Raw genomic sequence first — 20,003 nt, forward strand, 5'->3', positions numbered from 1 at the left:
CAGGCCAGTGGATTCAGACATCTAGTCATATTTCACACGCAGCAGCCAAATAATGTCTGAATGGCATCCTTGCAAATATTGACAGTGGCCGTGTTTTAATTGCTGTGTACAGTAACTTAAACCTTTCTCCGCGCAGCAGCTCCGGGAGCAGCTGGCGAGGGCGGGCTGGCTGGGCTGCAGGTTCCCTGGGCTGGTGCAGGGGAGGCAGGAGCGGCAGCGGGAAGGGGACTGTTCTTTGCAACACAACAGCGGGTTGCGATGGGCAGGGGGCAGCTTTAAAAACAAACCCCAAGGCACGCGGGACTCTCCCACACATCGCCTCAGGGCAGGGGTCGGCCAGATAGGCTTTGACACCAGACAAGACATCGTCCCTCTCCGAGAACGTGTCGTTCGAGTTCATAGCGCTAAGTGGACCGGTCGGCCTGCCTGCCTGGCCCGCGGGCTAATGGATAAGCCTTGGGATTTGCAAGAAAAGGGCGCCCAGCGGCGCTATCTTCCGCAGCTCTTCCAGCCTCTTAAACATAGGCCATGCTCACCTTAGTGCCAGAGGGGATGTAATTAGCCAGAGACTCGGCCACACTCCAAAGCTTGTAACCCGTTCCCTTTCCCGCCCTTCTCTGGGCCCTGCCATCTGAGGCGCTGGGACAATATGTATAGTGGGGGTACCTAGAGCCATTGAACCAAACTGTAACCGGGGAATACGATGGAAACCACTTCAAGCCAGGGGATGCAGCAGCACCCTTGTTCCAGCACCCCTGGCTGCCATGCCCATGCCACCTTCCCCGGGTCTCGCTGGGCTATGGCTTCAGCTTCCCCTCCACCTGATCTCCTCTGATCCTAAATCCTCGCCCCGCCCCCGCCGGGACGCGGATCTCCCGTGTTTTACCCACACTCACACCGTGAATCGGGAAACACTGGTGTCCCGATAGCGTGAGGCTCCTGCGCTGTGTGTCCGGGCAATCGGAGCGCTCTGTCCCCCTGGCTGCGTATGTGTTTTGAGGATCTTGAGTCCAGTTTGCAAGGGCCATTGCCCACCCTCTGGAAGGAAGGCCCCACAGTCCAGCCTTGAGAGCTCCAGATAGCGGAGCACACCGCAGAGCCTCCAGGAGATGAGTTTATGGCTCCGGAGCTTAGTTAGTAACGAGCCCTGCGCTGTAGTTCTTCCTCGCGAGTAACCTCTGTGTAAAAGCGAGCCTTCAGGCTTTACGGTAATTAAAACAATGTATGTCCTTATTCCCTGGGGAGTGGGGGGCGGAGAAGGGAAGCTCCAGGCTGTTGCAACCCCCTGGGGAGCCCCGCGGATGGTGGAGGCTTTTAGATAACCCTGCGGGGGCGATTTTACAGCAGGAGAAGCGATGATGGGGCAGGAATTCCAATGAGAATCAGGAACATAGAACGCAGTTGTGCCTACACCCACCGCACACGCTCGCTCTCACACACAAAGAGCAGCTGCACAACCTGGGCAACAGTTCAGACTGGACATGGAGACCTATAGTGATCCGTGTGCAGCAAAAGCAGCAGCAGACAGCTCCTTCCCTGCCAAGTTCGCCTAGATGTTTTTCGTGTTTAAATAATTACTATGATATGACTGATTTCCTCGAGTAACCCGATGCTGCTTCTTTCCAGCACAATCCGAGTCATCTGGACATCCAAGCTGCAAGTTTCCCATTTACCAGAGTCTGCTGCAACTGAAGAACCAGGCAGACTGCAGCCGACCACCAGCCCCCACACCATGAACACCTTAGTCTTTAACAAATTCAACAGCCAAGTGCTTTTTGAGGAAAACGCCAAAGAAAGGGAAAGTAACAGCCGGCCTTACCTGGGGGTCATTGACAGCCCACACCACCCCGAAGTGCACATTCCCGACAGCCCTTCAATTAAAGACAACCTCAGTCTTCGGAACAGGCGGACAGGGTATGGCCCCATTCTGATCACTGTAATTTGTGTTACTCTTGCAGCGCTACATAACAACACAACCTAGCGGTGTCAAACGAGTGTTTGACTGGTTATTGTGAATATGTTTTTTAAGCCTTAATCTCTTGAGATTCCAGTTCCACAGCTATGGATAGTGCAAAATCCGGTAGTAGATAATGCAATGCCAATCTTATTTTACTGGAATGTGTGAACGAGTGTACAGTACTTCTGGTTTTGGATGACTGATCTCCTACTTTTTAAAAATACAAATATAAAAAGGGGTAAAATACGTCTTTATCCTGTTTGTTTGTTTTTCAGATACTAACTCTGCAATAACAGACCAGCAAGAAAGAAAGCCTCTCTATAAATGATCCTTTCTCATGGCGTTATATTAAATCAGCCAAATAGGGCAAGCTATAAAACACAAGCTCTAGGAAGTGACATCTTGAGATCTTTTTAGCAAATGGAGCCTTAAGAAAGTCTAACAGTGTAAATCAAACTGTCTACAAATTTGTTTTTGTTTTAAATTTCCTGGCTGAGCTCAAGAAAATAAACTTTATTTTTTGTTACAATGTTTGCAAGAGGATTTAAAAATAATTATTCTTTCATTAAAGCTCGTCAAAGACCGGGAATATTGGTATTAGACACAGAGTTGTGCTAAAAATCCACCTGACGATAAAACATCGGCTGTTTAATGTTTGTTCTGGAACAGGTGAAAAGGGAGATGGTGCAGAAGGAGGGAGAGTAATCAGGTTTGTTAGTTTAAAAGGCTAATAAAATATACTTTGTAGTGCTGATGTGATTAATCTTTGGTTAAATTTACAAACTAAGGATTAAGGCATTAAAAGAGATAAGGAAAATGAAAAATGCTGAAGAGCTATTTTTATTGCTGAATTTCCACCTTAAAGATTGCATAAGCTCATACTTCTAACTTCATTGCTGGTTGGTAGGGCAGAGATTATGTTTCATCAAAATGTTATTACCAGCCGATTCAGACATAGATTTTAAATAAAGTGTTTTAAAAGAGCAGGAAACAGGCGAGAGAATGCGGAAAATATGGGAGGTAGCTGGCGAGGCCAGACAGCGACACCTTCCGACAAAGTCTGGAACTACAACACCAAAATCACATTTCTTCCTGTTCCATGTAGCAGCCGCTAACGACGTAGCAGGCATTTCATTGGGAATATATCCTGGACTATTTTTAATCCGACTGAATTTTTGTTCTTCTGAATTTAGTTTATTGTTTCCTCTCTTTATTTCCTTAAGCATTTTATAATCTTTTAAACTAGCGTTTCACTTTTTCCTGTTTTAGTTTGTTTTCAAATCCGAGATGTTGATTTTTGCCTGCAAATTTGGGAAATGACACGTGTTTTCAAGAGAATGATTGTTAATCTCTTGATTTCACAAGGGTTTGTGCACCAATGAACCAGGACCTGCTTAACATCTCAAAGTTGTAGCATGAATGGATTGTCTGTCACTGGCACATTAACTCAGTGAGATTAGCCAGGTTTGTAAGTGTACATTCCCAACGTGTTGTACAGAAGAACACATTTGTGGTGGCGATACAACGTATGTCAGCCAGGCAGGGAAAGGGTGCTGCAATGTTTTTAAACGCTCAATGTGCTCAAGACAGGCTTCTTTAGATCTTGCAAACCTGCGGAAAAGGCCGATTACAAACCTACCAAAAATATCATTTGCAGATGCCGAAAACCATACACCTCCTGGTAACGGCCGCTAATGTGCCAATCGCTTTGTGGAAATTCATGTTACTCAGCAATCTAATACTTCAGCGTGGCTGTATGTAACCCTTTGCCACCCCCGTTCTTTTGTGTGCTAGGAGGACACTGGGTTTTTTATGGCAGGCACTAAATATTTGTGAAGTGCAATCTCTGTTTTGTCTGTTTTACATTCCTCCCTCCCCTCTTCGCTGTCCCAAGGTCAGCCTTCTGCTTGCGCGTCTCACTGAAACGTTTCCACAGTTTTCCTACTTCGTCGTGGAAATCTGAGGAGTTTGTTTCTTCGGACAAAGTGGAGAAACATGCAAACTGCAATATGCAGAGCACAGGACTAGGGGTGTACAGAATGCAAGTTCTATTTTCTTGTAGGCAGTTGGCCCCATGTCTTAATGCACAGACACGGAGGTTGCTGAATACGTCACTTTTTAGGTGACAATCAATATAAGTATTGTTACGTAGTGTTTTGTCATCATTCTTTGGGATTAATTTCACTCATGTTAGAAAACCATGATGAAGTGGATGGGAGTGCTTTGCTTGTTTGTTTTGCAGGAATGTGCTGTAGGACCTTTGCTGCAAATATATGGCTTGCATGTGCAGTGGCGTGCATGTGCCCCTATGTGTTACACTCACACAAAGCATACATAACACACACAAAGCAGACATCGCTCGGGGGTAGGTTTATAGATGTTGTAGCTGCCCCGGCCTCTGTCGCTGGTTGTAGCGCATAGTGCGGTGTGTGTACACACCCGTGTCTAGCGCTACAGATCAGTGGTGCGGTGTGATACGCACGTGTGCACACACACCGTGTCCTCCGCTCTCGGGCAGCGAGGTCTTGCTCCGGGGCCCCTGCGCGGCAGCGATCGCTGGGGAGCCGGAGGGCGCGGAGGGCGGCTGGCAGAGGACCACCTCGAGTTACTAACCGGCCGGGCCGCTCTCTCCCTGTGCAGGGCCCGGCAGAGCAGCGGGAAGGTGCGGCACAAGCGGCAGGCGCTGCAGGACATGGCCCGGCCGCTCAAGCAGTGGCTGTACAAGCACCGGGACAACCCCTACCCCACCAAGACCGAGAAGATCCTGCTGGCCCTCGGCTCCCAGATGACCCTGGTGCAGGTAACCCCGCGCACTGGCAGGGAAAGTAGCCAGAATCAGGCACCGGCGGCGTCCATCCACTGGCTCTGCACTGCCGCCGGGCGCCAGCTTCCCTCGTGTGACACTCTCCGTGGGGTGAAAATGTAGGGCCACGTATCCCCCTCGCACTCCCCAGGTGCTGACAGGGAGCTGGAGGCCTGACACCGCTTGGGTGTGAAATATTTCACACACAGGAAGCAATACAGGCGGGCACCCACAAACCTACCCTGAGAGCCTGTTAAGGAGGCGTGACCAAACACTCTAGTTTGGGTGCTGTTTATATTGGCCTATTTGAAAATGCGAAGTGATCACCTAATTAAAGACTCCGTTGTAAGGTGTACACACGCGGTACACGCACGTGTCACCTCAGCTTGCATTTCTTTAATTCTGTGCACTGAACAAACAGTCACATACTCATAACACCTTCTTAGATAGAATTTCCATAGTACGGAGTGTCTCTCTCCAATACTGTGGGAATATATATAATAAGAAACTCCCCTCCGCACTATGCAGGTGATTGGCTACCCCCTCTGTAACACCAGTGCTCACCTTAGTGACTGAGACAGGTATCTCTTGCAAAGTCCGTAGCTCAGCCCACTCACACCTTGAAAGGTCTAGCTGAGGGCAGGAGAGGTCTCAGGAACAAAGAATGAGGCAAGGACTCCCTGGCACTTGTTTAACTCATTCAGAACCAAACCATTAATACTTCCTTTCAAAGAGGACTATTTCCCTACCACGTTTGAACTTTCTAACTTCATTCATGCTGATGGTAGAACTCTTAAAACACAAGTAGCAAGAGATTCTTTTTTTTGTGAGAAAGGGGTGTATTTGTTAATCATCTCGTTCATAAAAGCAATTTTGCTTAGTCTTTAAAAATCCTCTTAAGGCAGCGATTAAGCATGGAAGATTTTTAGCACAAAAACCAAATGTTTCAGAAAGTGATGACTAGCTGTTCATTTCCCATATGAAAATGGGCTAGAATGGAAAAAGCTATCCAGTCCTAATTACAGAGACCACTCTACTATTACACCCATTACACACAAAGGGTACCTGTAGCTAATGATTCTGACTTTCCCATTTTCACAAGACCGTATATACAAATTATCTTTATTAGATCTAGCAAGATATGGGAGCCTATCTGTTTTTACTTACCTGGGCAAAACTCCCATTGAAATTCATAACGGTTGTGTCAAGAGAAAGGAGTATAGGATTGGCTCCCAAGAATTTGTAAATCTTACTTCTTTTTATTTTCGTTTCTCATCTGGCACCATCTGTTAGGTGATGGAGTTACATGGTATCAGCTGTGGGGTGGTGCTATCTCAGCTCTGATCCTGCAAAGACTTATACACTCTGAATGATTTTCTTGACTCATCATGGTGCATAAAGATAAGCATGTGTGTATGTCTCTGCAGGGTCAAGGCCTCAGTACTCCACTGTATGCATTAGGTGCCATTTAGCAAATTACATTGTGTAGCAAAATATCATAAAATATTAAAAAAGTAGGAAGGAGATAGAAATCCAATATTAGTTTGCATGTTCTCTCAAAGAAGACTGTGCTATGAACTGTGATTGGAAGAGGGTACCTCTTTAGTACGTGTGTGAAATGCATGCACTAGTGAATGCAACATAGCTTTGACCAAAATAATATTAACATCCTGGAAAATGCCATAACTGGAAGATATAGTTAAAACAGCGTATCTCAATTTTTAAAAACAGGTATGAAAGGATCACTCTGAATTTTTAAATATGATTACATAACACTATAACTTACAACAACTTAATATGACTATTATTGGGCTGCACCTTTTAGAACATTTCTATATTTTTACATGAGACTTAAAATATTTTCAGAATACATATGTGGAGAAAATATCATTTCACATAGCTGGTATATTAGAGAAATTTCTCTGTTTTTCTTTAGAAGTGCCACAAATGAACTGTATAAAGCAAACTGTATTGGATCGATATTGTTTAATATTTACATGATAGTAGCAATCACAAGCCTCAATTGTGATAGAGGCTACACAAACATGGAGTGAGACCTGGCCCCTGTTCCACAGAATTTATATTCTAAGTAGGATGTGGAGTAAAAGCATAATATCGAGCTAAATTAATCCCTGGCCATTGACTTCACCAGAGTTACACTGGGGTTGAATTTGACCTAGGCATTTTATATGAAAATCACATTTTAAAGAATCATGCAAACCAGCTATTATCTTAATATAGAGAAGCACATGATCAAAGAGAAACTCCATCTGTTTTTCCCATAATTCAAGTGCAGTATTCTTTTAACCCAGGAGCACCATAGCACCTATATGAGAGATAAATATATATGTCTGGCATCCACAGTAATTCCTGCGCCTGGAAGAATAAAACAACAGTATCCCATATATGCTTTTCAAATGCCAAAAAAGAACAAGACTGTAATCCAGATCAAAATAGTAGAACCTTGAGCATTAAACACACAGAACCAGGTTGTGATCTCAGACACACTGGTGTAAATCTGAAGTCAGTGGAGTTACTTTGAATTGAGAGTGGGATAACAAAGAGCAGATTCCGGGCCATATATTTGTATCTGTTTGAAAATTTTGTTTCTCATTCCAAGAGTTGCACCTTCCAGATGTATCAAACAGGGTGTTGTATAAGTGCCCTTCTAAACTAGTAATACCAAATGCCAAGACATATAGAAGAACTATGAACCATTATGTAATGTTTTCTCCTGACTGCATTCCTTCAAATTTTCTAAGCAGTCTTACATTTCATCTTAGCTTTTTTCCAGTTCATCAATTCAGTTTCTCGGTGCTTTACAGCATCCTTTGTTATCACCTAGAATATCAGCCTATGTTCATAGTAGTCATGTTCTCACTAGTCTTTCAAGCTTATTGTCTGCTGAAGCTGTTTCACCTTCAGTTGCAGGCAGACTTAGTTCACACCCTGTATTGACAATCCGATGGGTGGTCAAAAGATACTTTGAAAACCTTGAGTTTCCACCAATAGTGTATCTATGGAATTATCCAATTGGTTTTATTGGGTGGTAATGATTACCTTGCAAAAACCCTGCAGAAATTCCAAGAATGACAAATAATTCCATACATGTAAGTGCATCTGCACTGAAGTCCAGCACCTCTATGCTATGTTCTGGACTCCAGAATATTACAGGTGGAGTTGTGTTGCCAGTGTCTCCCTGCCTGCACCTGTCTGCTCCCACACATAGTGTTTGCAAGCATGGAGAAGAAACCTGTAAAAATTTACTGCTTAACTTTACAGGATCAGCATTCATGCCTGCATATATTTCTGCCACAGTTGGCTGGCAGATGGTGCTGAATACAGTAGAGTGACTGTCCCCAGGCTATGCCCAGTCTACATCTCACCCACTCTCTCCAAATATGCAAACCTCCAAAATGCAGAATTTGCACAATAGGGCTTCTACAGGATCATATGAAGCAGAAAAGGGGGTATTATTAGGGTAATATCTTTCTGGCCAGATTTTGGGCCATTTTCGAGTGTCCTGCTATTTTAATTCCCTCCACTGCCTCACAGTTGTTGTTTTTTAAATTAATTTCCATCATTTTAGTAATTCTTTGTCTGTTGGTGCTGTGAAACTAAAAGGAGGTTTGTTCTATTTCCTGGTCCCTAGAAACTTAGGAAATAAAGACAGACTTGTATGAAGAGCTAGTGTTTGGAAGGTATTATGAAGTTCCTTTATTTCTAATCACTAATAAAAAACACATTGGGCAAAATTATGCGCTGATATATACCTAAGCAACCCCAGTAAAGTCAATAGGATTGCACTGGGTGTGTTTGGCCTAGCAGTTCAGAACATTATACTCCCAAAATTGCAAAGGTAGAAGTCTAGAAAGCAACGTACTTCTAGAAGCCGTCTTACATTTTACTCCACCGATTAGACTCCAGTTTGAAATCCGGCAATTTGTCCTGTTAATTTGCCATGAATATGTTATGTTTTCATTTGCACTATTACCACAGCATTTGATTTATTTTATTTTAAATTTTGGTTTAAATATTCTTGTGAAATAAAAAAGAAAAATGACTGCATATTCTTTCCAAAAGGAAATATGAATGGCTTTATTGTTTCATAAGAAGTTATTTGCCATAGCAAGATTAATATACTGGTCATGTGCTGCTGTGGATTTAATAATATTACCGTTTACACAAGCATATCTGTGACATAATTTATTTGGGGGAAAGGGATCATTTGCCTATTATCCCTCTTCTAAATCCTTCGCTCTTCTTAAGTAGAAAAGCACAATAAATTAGAATAATTTTTTCAGAGGTAAAGCCAAAGAGTCAGTATTTCTTGGGTGCCGATGTAAATACTTTTGACCATTCTGGGGAATTGCTACAAGGCTGAGAAACATATTTATGGTAATTCCACCTGTTTTTTCTTGTTTATACATGAGGCTTTTGTTTTAATACTACGACTATGATTATTATTATTATGCATAATTAGGGAGACAGTAGTAACAATACTTAGTCATTGGTTGAATTCTAATGCAAATTTCTTCTCACCGTGTCTTGTAAGCAAATTTTTTTTTTTTGTTTGCTAAGATTTTTCATTTACACAGAGTAATATAATTCATGACCATCTTAATGGGTGCTTGAGTGTAGTTAGTTTAGGGTACTTCCTTTTACAATAAATCCTAAAAAGCAGTGGTAATGATATGTGCAGACAGATTAATAGATTATAAGGTCAGAAGGAACCACTCTGATTATCTAGCTTGACCTCCTGTATAACACAGGCCGTAGGATAACAGACTTGTTGGGACACATGACATGCAACATTTGAATGAACACATACGGATATATGATGAATTCCTGCCCCAGTTAAAGTTAGTGTCAAAACTCTCTTTGACTTTAACAGGGCCAGGATTTCTCCCACTGTATTTTAGGAACTGTTAGGTGGATAGGCCTAACCTTCATTCAGCATTAGTGAGCATTCTTGTATTTCCATTCAGAATCTGTGTGTATAGTCATCTGAGGGGGAGTCAATAGCTGGGGTGTACTTCTGAAGCAGGATCTGTAATACTATACATTTGGGAAAAGACTCTTTTGTAAATGCTGAGTTAAGATTATTTCTTAACAGTTGTATATTATTATTTAATCCTCTCATACCGAAAGGCTTAAAATATGAATATACAGTTCATATTAATATGAAAAATGTTTGAAGTTGGCATGGAAAGAATGTATCCACAGTGTTTGCTGTCAGGTTTTCAGTAAATGGATAGTGTAATTCACTTTAGTTAAATCTAATTGCTTTTATGCAAGAGTCACACCATTGTTGTACGTGGCAATCTGAGAGCACCATGGTGATCTGTGTAGGCCTGGCTTGACAACAATATGTTTCTCACGGGATGCTGAGAAAATGGTCAGTTTTCTTAAGCATTGCACAAACTGTTAAAATATTCAACTGGACCCCAAATCAATCAGTCTCTATTATTGAACATATGAATCTAGAATTATACTAAATCCTGTGGAAGTCAGGTGACCAAAGTTTTATCTGAACAGTCTGGAATCAGTTTGCTAACTGCATTAGAAGGTGGATGGATTCCAGTATATCCCTTCTGGTTTACTATAATGATTGCTGTGTCAATATGATGAATGTAAACAAGCAGCCTTGGAGCAGAACAAAGATTACTTAGTCTTCTCTGCCAGTTCCAGCTACAGTTTTGGTCTCCTAATTCCTAACAGTAAATGACAGGGCTTGTAAAGCAATGAATGTGGCTTTAGAGTGCTGATCCAGAGCTCATGGTACTTGCTGTGGAGCCCTGTTTCATATAAAATAGGATTTAAGTAAAATCAAAGTGACAGGCTTAACGAGTCTCTACTAAGTTCTAGATAGAAAGCTGAACCAAAATTTTACTTGTAATTAAGCAGGTAGTGTTTATTTTCCTCATAATCACCCTTAAATGGATTAGTGATCAAAATAATTAGCTAACTACTTATATGATGTTTATATACTTTCCCACAATAGCTGGATTACAAAACTAGGCCAAATACATCTTTGCGATCCACACTGCAGCTTTCTGATAATAGGCTGCTATCTGGTGTGTTGCCTGATCTGTTGATTAGTTATTGCAGTGGTCTCCAACCTTTTTTGTCTGGTGGGTGCCACCGAGGACCATGGCCGGTGGATGAGCATCCACTGAAATACTACCGAGAAGCGGCAACGTCAATAGGCGCCACCAGTGAAATGCCATCAACAAGCAGTGTCATCCAGAGGTGTTGCTGCCGAAAATCAACGGCATCTTGGCGGCAGTGCCTCTGGATGATGCTGCTTCTTGGCAGCATTTCGGTGGATGCTCGTCCACCGGACAGTACGCAGGCACACACAGATGCCCCGGCGGGTGCCAGGGCACCCATGGGCACTGCGTTGGGGACCACTGAGTTATTGGGTGGTTAGATGTCAGGGTGGTTAAACACTGGAATAAATTGCCTAGGGAAATAAATTGCCTATCTCTGGAAATATTTAAGAGTAGGTTAGACAAATGTCTATCAGGGATGGTCTAGGCAGTATTTGGTTTTGCCACGAGGGCAGGGGACTGGACTCGATGACCTCTTGAGGTCCTTTCCAGTCCTAGAATCTGTGAATCTATAATTGACTAGTTATTGATTTAGAATCTCCAATGAACACTCTGAAATTTGGTAAGTTCTCGTCCCAAAATCAGGCTCAATATTACCCGAATTGTTGCTTTGGAAGCCCCCTGGGTCATGGCAGTGACAACAACATTCCCAGTCAGGGAAGACTTTCTGTAACTGTAAAAGTTTTATTATTAAAATAATTAGTCCAATAAGTAAACCAATCGCAGCAAGTAAGGTGATGTAATATAGTATTGTCAAGGTGGCTGTCACCATCACAGGAATATACTTGGGGAAAGCTTCTAGATGTTGAGACAGATTTTAGTCTGACTCTGGCATGCCAATGAAGAACTCCAAAGGCTGTGCCTGAGACCAGATGTTTTATAGCCCATGATGGTCTTCATGCATATGTATACATAGCTCTTCCCTCATTTATCATATCTTAACTTATTCCCCCTCATAATGTTGGGGTGCCCTTATTCTATGGGTGAATATATTAATAAAGCAATGCTTATTAACATATACATCAATTGGATTACTATGGTTATCTGCATCTGAACATCTGATAATGTTCCCTCCAAAAATACTCTAATCTGATACAAACTGCCTTCTTGTCGTCACTTACCTGCAGTTTGAAACACTTGTGACTATTACAAAACAATAAACAAAGTCTTATGCCACCTTGTGATTTAAGGTCATTGTTAGTTTACTTTCTTATGCTAACTTATTAAGTAACTACTATCACACTGTAAGACCTTATGCTAACTGCTTGAGCTACTGTTATAGGTCTAGGCCTGTAGGTCTCTTGCATTTCTGCTATCCATTCCTTACCCCTTTCTTATGATTACTGATACACTTACGACATGGCTACAGGTGACTGAACATGATTTAGCTGGCTTTGCAGGGTAATAGGCCCTGCTATAGTGCTGAAATCAGTGTGAATCACCTATTCTACTGCTCTCTGTGTTAGGACTCACAGCACAAAAATAGGGGAGGGCTTTGTAGACAATTGAGAGATCCCTCACATTCTGCTTTTCAAGTAATAATGCTTTGCATCCTTTCTGAAGAGAGCCAATCAAAATACAATTAACCCTGGCAGAAGTAACCTGTGCTCTAAAGTCCTTCTACATGATCAGTTTCTATCGAGATTTCCACATTTCTAGAATGTAGGCAGCTTGACTCTCTTTACTTACACTGACATCAATCGAGTTTCTCCAGTTTTACACTCATTTAAGTGAAAGTGAAATCAAAGTCAGCATTTGCCCAAATACTGCAACTGTTACTATTCAAAGTCACTGTAAACACATGGGATCATGTTTGGAATGTTTGCACAACATAGATGACTTGTCAGAGTCTATAGCATGTGTAACGTGCTTTTTCACTTCATTAACACACATGGTACTACACAATATTGCAACTCTCTCTTTTTTAGCCTCACTTCTTGGAGCCAGTGTATATCAGAAGGCACTGCACATGTGTTAAATAATTGTTGTCAATTTTGTCATATCTTACTCTTTGAAAAAAATTGTTTTGGATAATTATCTATAGATCATTGTCTAGGTTTCTGCAGTGACTCTAAGGGTATGTCTAGACTACCCGCCATATTGGCGGGTAGCGATCGATTTCTCAGGGATCGATATATCGCGTCTCATCTAGACACGATATATCGATCCCTGAAAGCGCTCCCATCGACTCCGGAACTCCACCAGTGCAAACGGCGGTAGCAGAGTCGACAGGGGGAGCCGCGGACATCAATCCCGCGCTATGAGGACGAGAGGTAAATTGATCTAAGATACTTCGACTTCAGCTACGCTATTCACGTAGCTGAAGTTGCGTATCTTAGATTGATCCCTCCCCGCCCCCCAGTGTAGACCAGTACTAAATGTGGTATGTTCCCTACACGCTGCTCCCTTTACCTTCTTGTCATCAGTCATAATGTGCCAGCATAGCAAAGGGCAGAATTTAGTTATTTATATCAACATATTGAAACGGGTTTATATTTTACTGTTTTATTATGCACATACTTTATAGTCTAAGAATAGATGTTACAGTGTCAACTAGTAGATGATCTAACATTACTTTAATTAAAAAAAAGAATAGTATATTCAAGATACTTATTAAAATTTCAGTATACGATCTTTTCACAAAGATGCTGAAGTTAATTTAAAAGGGAAATTATGGAAGAGTTGAATTAAAACTGACTATTATTAGCAACAAGTGCTTGCTGAGTCTTCAGAAAGAGTATTTGCCAACTGAAGGCCTGGTCCTGCATTCCTGTCTCAGGCAAAATTCTCCATTCTCATTAATTGAGTTTAACACACACTTGGGCCTTGATGCATGTGAATACATTTCAGTCATTAAATTTTCACAAAGCATACCTGAAACGTGTAAAACAATTAGCAGATTAGATTTGTAATTTTTTTTGATGTAAACCATTGCATTTGTTTTTATGTAGGTATCAAACTGGTTTGCCAATGCAAGACGTCGCCTAAAGAATACGGTCCGGCAACCAGATCTCAGCTGGGCTTTACGAATAAAGTTGTACAACAAATATGTTCAAGGAAATGCTGAAAGACTTAGTGTGAGCAGTGATGATTCGTGTTCTGAAGGTTTGTTGATTTTTTTATGTTAACTTTGTTCCATGTTTCTATTTGAAACTAGAAAATATCAGACTGTCCAGAAAGGATTCCGATCTTTCACAAAAAGCTTTCAGTGCCATAGGCTTTATTTTTCATGAGCTGTATGCCAAATTCTGTTTGCAGTTATACACATGTAACTCCACTATAGTTAATAGGATTACACAGTTTAACTTGGTGAGAGAATCTAGCCATACATTAGGTTTGTTTGTCCTTGCTGTGTGTTATTATTAGACAAAATAATGCTTAGTTCTTTGAGTGTTAAATAACAGACCTACTCCTTTAGGTCCTAGTACAGCAAAACACTTTAAAATGTGCATAGCTTTAAGGACTTGGTTAGTCTAATTGAAATCAAAGGGCCTTAATGTTCCTATGTTTATGTGATATATGCCGGTAGGGCCAAATCGTGGTCACTTTATTAACAAAAGTTGTCTGATTAACTTCAGTTGAACTTCTCACACAGTAAGGTGAGCAGGATTTGGTTTGCAGTGCGATCATAGCAGGAAAAGCAGTCCTTGGAAAATTCCTTCACATTTCCTCTCCTCAGCAAAATGAAAGTTCAATGCTGTGAAAAAGTTTTATATGGCACTCTACTTATGTTTCCCAGATGTTGATAGTAATCATACTTTTCAATAATTTTCCAATAATTTTGAAACATGATATATGTATTTATCCACTGTAGTCATATTAGAAATGAGCCAGTGCCACAAAACATTTATGGAAATATTTGTTTGCCTTTAAATGAATTTGTTTCATCTGCACATGTGTTTCTTTTGAGTCCACTTTCCATAAAAGTTTAGTTGCAGGAATATTGTTTAAAGAGCAAATTTTAAGCAAATATTTCAGAGTGTTCATGGGAAATGAATTTCAAATTCATAATTCTTAGCAAACACAATGTTAAGAAATAAGCTAATCAAATCAGGGTATTGAACGATACCATGCGATTTAGTTGACTGTTCATATTTCAGATACCAAATGCATGGAGTGCATTGTTCATCTAAAAGTTACGTACCAAGCATTATTTATAAAATTGTTTAGAAAATAATTTAGAATAGCTAAACCATTTGAGAAGATTGTGATCTGCTCATGGACAATTTGTGAACAGAAAAAAGTGAAATCAATTGAGAAATAGTTATGTTTTTTGCCTAGCTTTAATCATGTTATATGTATTTAAAGATGTACAGATAAGGATGATCTATAATATTATATAAACCATAACGTATCTTTCTTCTTCAGATGGGGAAAATCCTCCAAGAAACCATATCAATGAAGGGGGATATAACAAACCAGTTCACCACACTGTGATTAAAACTGAAAATTCGGTGATAAAAACAGGAGTGAGACCAGAGACAAGTGCCAATGAGGATTATGTGTCACCTCCCAAATACAAAAGCATCTTATTGAATCGTTACCTAAATGACTCATTGAGACATGTCATGGCTACTAATGCAGCCATGATGGAAAAAACGAGACAAAGGAATCATTCTGGTTCATTTAGTTCCAACGAATTTGAGGAGGAATTGGTGTCCCCATCATCATCAGAGACTGAAGGCAATTTTGTCTACCGGACAGGTAAGGAATTCTTCATGTATCATTTTGAAACAGTTGGCTCTGTTTGTTAATGTCACCTGAAAATGAATATAGGTGTCCATTCTGCCCTTCATATGAATGGATAACTCCCATTAGTGATACATGTGCAATCACATAGTTATAAGCTATTATTGTCATCATCAGAACATCCCAGAACATCCTCCCTTGATACATCCCAGAACATCATTCCATAAGCAAGGCACGAAAAGTAATTCTTCCACTCTACTCTGCACTGATAAGGCCTCAGTCCGGTTTTGGGTACCACATTTCAGGAAAGAGGTGGACAAATTGGAGAAAGTCCAGAGGAGAGCAACAAAAATGATTAAAGGTCTAGAAAACATGACCTATGAGGAAAGATTGAAAAAAAATGGATTTGTTTAAATCTGGAGAAGAGAAGACTGAATTGGGGGCGGGCATGATAACAGCTTTCAAGTACGTAAAAGGTTGTTACAAGAAGCAGGATGAAAAATGATTCACCTCAACTCTGAGGACAGGACAAGAAGCAATCAGCTTAATCTGCAGCAAGGGAGGATTAGGTTGGAGATTAGGAAAAACGTTCTGTCAGGATGGTTAAGCGCTGGAAGAAATTGCCTAGGGAGGTTGTGGAATCTCCATCATTGGTGGTTTGTAAAAACAGGTTAGACAAACCACGGTCAGGAATAGTCTAGTTATTACTTAGTCCTGTCCTCAGTGCAGGGGAATGGACTAGATGACCTACTGAAGTTCTTTCCAGTCCTACACTTCTGTCATGATTGTCCACGAAATTAAGCTTCCCTGGTATAAATACCATATTTTACAGTAGATATCAGGGAAACATTTTTAAAATGGATATTACAGAGCTGTTGCCCCAGAAGCTGAGGTGGACATCTGTTGGGGCTGAAAATGGGGGAGGATGGCAAAGAACTCTTGAGACACTCCTTAATCTTTCCCCCCTCAGGGTAGGCATAAAAAGATATATGTAGCCAACATTTTCAGAAGTGAGTGCCCCAGTTTGTGGGAGCCCAGAAGGAAAGTGCTGAGGTGTTTAGGGTGCTCAGCCATCCTCTCTCTCTCTTTCTTTCTCTCTCTCTCCATTAGGAGTCACATGAACATTACTACAATGCTAGAGTACAAGTACCACCCTGGCCTCATCAGGATCTAAATACACCTAGGCATCCTTGGAGGGGGGAGCAAATGGAGTAGGGAAACATTGTGAGTTACCTGCTCCCCAAGCAGACCATATGGATACCTTCCTTCTTGTTTGTACATCAGGCTCAACCATACACAGGATGAGTCAGCCCCAGTGTGCAGCTGGTTATATGACCTCTTGGGGCTTATAATCGTTAATTGCCTCCTACTGCTGCATACATTGGCAAGTGGCTTGGCCCTGTTGTTGCTGTACTACCTAGGCACCACACACTGAGCTCATGCAGTTTTAGGCTTAGCTCTCAGTTTCTTGGTTTAATCTTTTTAACATTTAATTTATTCTTTTAATCTGAATGCAAAAATGTGTTTGTGCCACCCAATTGGCTGTCTGTCACGGAATCACCAAACCTGCCTTGACTCACACCCCTTTAATGGGTATACATCAGGGCAAGATTTGGACTATCTCTGGACTCTGCCACCCCTCACAGATGGGGGAGAAAAGCTCTGCTTTGGAGCTTACTCCAGTTTTTTTTTGGGATGGGGGAAGAGGGCAGTGGCTTTCCCCCTCCCCCGTACCTGAAAAAAGTAGAATTTTGAACCCCAAACTTTTGATCCCACCAGCACCAGCATAGGGCCTTCCCACTGGCTTAGGGTCTCCCCGATAAAGCTGCCCTACCAGGGACTCGGTACACAGCTTTTGCCCCTTTCAGCAGTGGTCATTTTTCTATGGCTTGGAGGGGCTCTGTGAGAAAGTTCATACGGCTCTAGGCTTCTAGGCTGTGGATGCCCATCTGGGCTGATTGGGAGGGAAAGACACAGGTCCCTCTTGACCAGTCTGTAGCTCTTTACCTCTCATCCCTTGCCCATTTCTCAGTCTCTGTCCCTGTGAAGAGATCTCCACTGAATATGAGGGGAAGAATACAGTGCTAAGGAGGCACCAATCACACCTTTCATGCAGATCTTAGGGGGATGATGAGTTTAGAGTGTGTGGTAATAGAAAATCTTATGTAGAACAGGAATGGTGAACACATTCAAAAATGAAATTGCTTGATTATTTAACATTATTTTTCAACATACCAAAGAGCATTTGGTTCACATTATGGACTAATCGCCTGCCAAATTTTGTTTTTAAATCAGAAGTTATTGAAAAACAGATACAGCAGCATAGACGTAAACTTTGGATTTTTTATACCTTTATACTGTAACTTTAAAATGATCACAATGATTTTTTTAAATGTAATAAATTTGCTACTGGGCTAAGTTTTGCTTGCCAAGTTTCAGCCAAGAGTGAAAAATAGGGTCTTTAATGGAAAGGCTGAGCCAGCCGTACTATAACTGTAGCAGTGTTAACAGGCTGGGCTGTAATCTACGAATAGCAGCATATTTCCCTATAAGGTTAATAACCATGGCATATATGGAATTCATTGTAAGATCTTTTTAAATATCTTTATTAACTTTTTGAATGCTACAGTTTTTTATGAGAACTAAACAACTTTTAGGATATACTTTATTCTACCTACACTTATAAAACAGACAAGCAGAAGTTTGTGGAAAGAAAATTGCCAGGTGTGTGCTAAGTCATGCAATCTCTTTCCCATGTGTACAGAGCCACTCATAAAATAGTAGATGCAGGTAGGCTTTTTTAAACTATGCATTTATAATTCCATTAAAGGGGTTCTGGTGATGTTATGAGATGCAAGAACAGAGCTTGTTATAAGAAAAAAATAATGTGTGTGTTTTCAAGTTATTTCAAGTCCATTTATGAGAACTATTTTAGAAATATTTGAAATTACCAAAATGATTGCTAGACAGTTTGAGTTAAAATAAGAAAGTTTTAGTGTTTCAGAATTTCCCCCCTTCATTGTTCCCAGAATAATCATGTAGCAGACATGTATGTATGTTCTCAGTAATAGCTACAATCCATTCTTGTGATAACAGATTAGCCAATTATTATTTTCTGATGTCAGTCATAAGTCTCTGATTGCAGAAAGTGAGAGAATGACTTTTTAAAAAGTGATGCTTACTATACATTTATTAACCCATGTCGTTTGTGTTAATAAAATAAATAATTCTTTGGAGTCAAGAATTGAATTTCAAACTGTTTGGCATTTTAGTTTATGACAACAATTTATTTGGCATTTAAATAAACTGTGAATGAAAATTGATTCACATTTTAGTTTTGAAAAAATATTAGCAAAGCTGATATATTTATAACGGTAGAAGACATGCCAGAAGAAAATGTTTTGAAGCAAACTATTTGCTGTGCATTTTCTTAAGAGCAATTTCTTGTAGCTAATCATGAATTTAGAGTTTACTAACTACAGCTGGTCCATGTTACAAGTCACATTCTGATTTCAGTTATATCAGTATATCTGGGATAACTTCATTAATATACTCTGATGTAACCGAGATCAGAATGTGGCCCTGTGTATCTTAATGTTTCTCGCCAAATTAACCGGATATGAGTTCAGCGTCCAATGACAAAAACAAGAAGTTGCAGTTTAAAATTTATACGGAAAATGGGTTGTACCATTTCCCATTTCAATCATTAATATGCTTATAAAGACTGGACCATATGCTACCTTAGATCCATGTATGGCATTGGGGAATCCTACCTTGAGATCAAGACGAGAGTGTAACCTATTAAGAGAATGTCTTTGCGTTATACCTCTACATAATTATTGTGAGGTCATGAGAACCAAATGTTAGCATTTTAATACCCACTGTAGTCTTCAAAAGAAAACAGAAACCTGCATAGCTTAAATCTTTTAGACATTCTGTATTTGGTTTGTACATCCCTCAGCCATTTCACTCCATTCTCACATATCATTGACATTGTTAAATAGGAGAACAGACTGAAATGATATGTAGTATTGTCAGCTCATGAAATGATAGAATAGTGAAAAAAAGAAAAAATATTTACATTCATACATATTCCTTATGTAAGAGCTTCTGCTTAACGGATACATATATCATCTGCTGTTATATATGTGGTCAATTAAGACAGAAAGTTATCTGTCCAGAGTAGGTCTTAGTGCAGATCTACTGTATATAGAATTGATCAGCCTCCTGGCTTTAGTTTGATGTATCTCAAGTTTTCCAGTATGATTTTGTTTAATCTTTAGTTTAAAAATATATTTATATTAGGTAACCAATTTTTGCTGGTCCCTTTGGATAGGTTCCACCATATATTGTTCTGATGCACTCACTGAATATATGAAGAACTGAGAACCTCATTTATTTATTCTTATTTATTATCATTTATACTGTGGAGGTACCTAGA

At 40.6% G+C, this 20,003-nt stretch overlaps 1 protein-coding gene across 1 annotated transcript in view; it reads left to right on the forward strand.

Moving 5' to 3' along the window:
* The first annotated feature begins 1,648 nt into the window (after positions 1-1,648).
* The window catches only part of MKX (mohawk homeobox), a 52,676-nt gene continuing 34,321 nt past the window's right edge, over positions 1,649-20,003 (forward strand). Inside the window, exons 1-4 of the mRNA XM_032788817.2 lie at positions 1,649-1,914; positions 4,598-4,757; positions 13,825-13,978; positions 15,242-15,577. Of these exons, the coding sequence (XP_032644708.1) occupies positions 1,733-1,914; positions 4,598-4,757; positions 13,825-13,978; positions 15,242-15,577 (832 nt within the window). The 5' untranslated portion in view covers positions 1,649-1,732. The remainder of the gene's footprint in view (positions 1,915-4,597; positions 4,758-13,824; positions 13,979-15,241; positions 15,578-20,003) is intronic.

This window comes from Chelonoidis abingdonii, chromosome 2, assembly GCF_003597395.2.
Source record: "Chelonoidis abingdonii isolate Lonesome George chromosome 2, CheloAbing_2.0, whole genome shotgun sequence".
NCBI lineage: Eukaryota > Metazoa > Chordata > Testudines > Testudinidae > Chelonoidis > Chelonoidis abingdonii.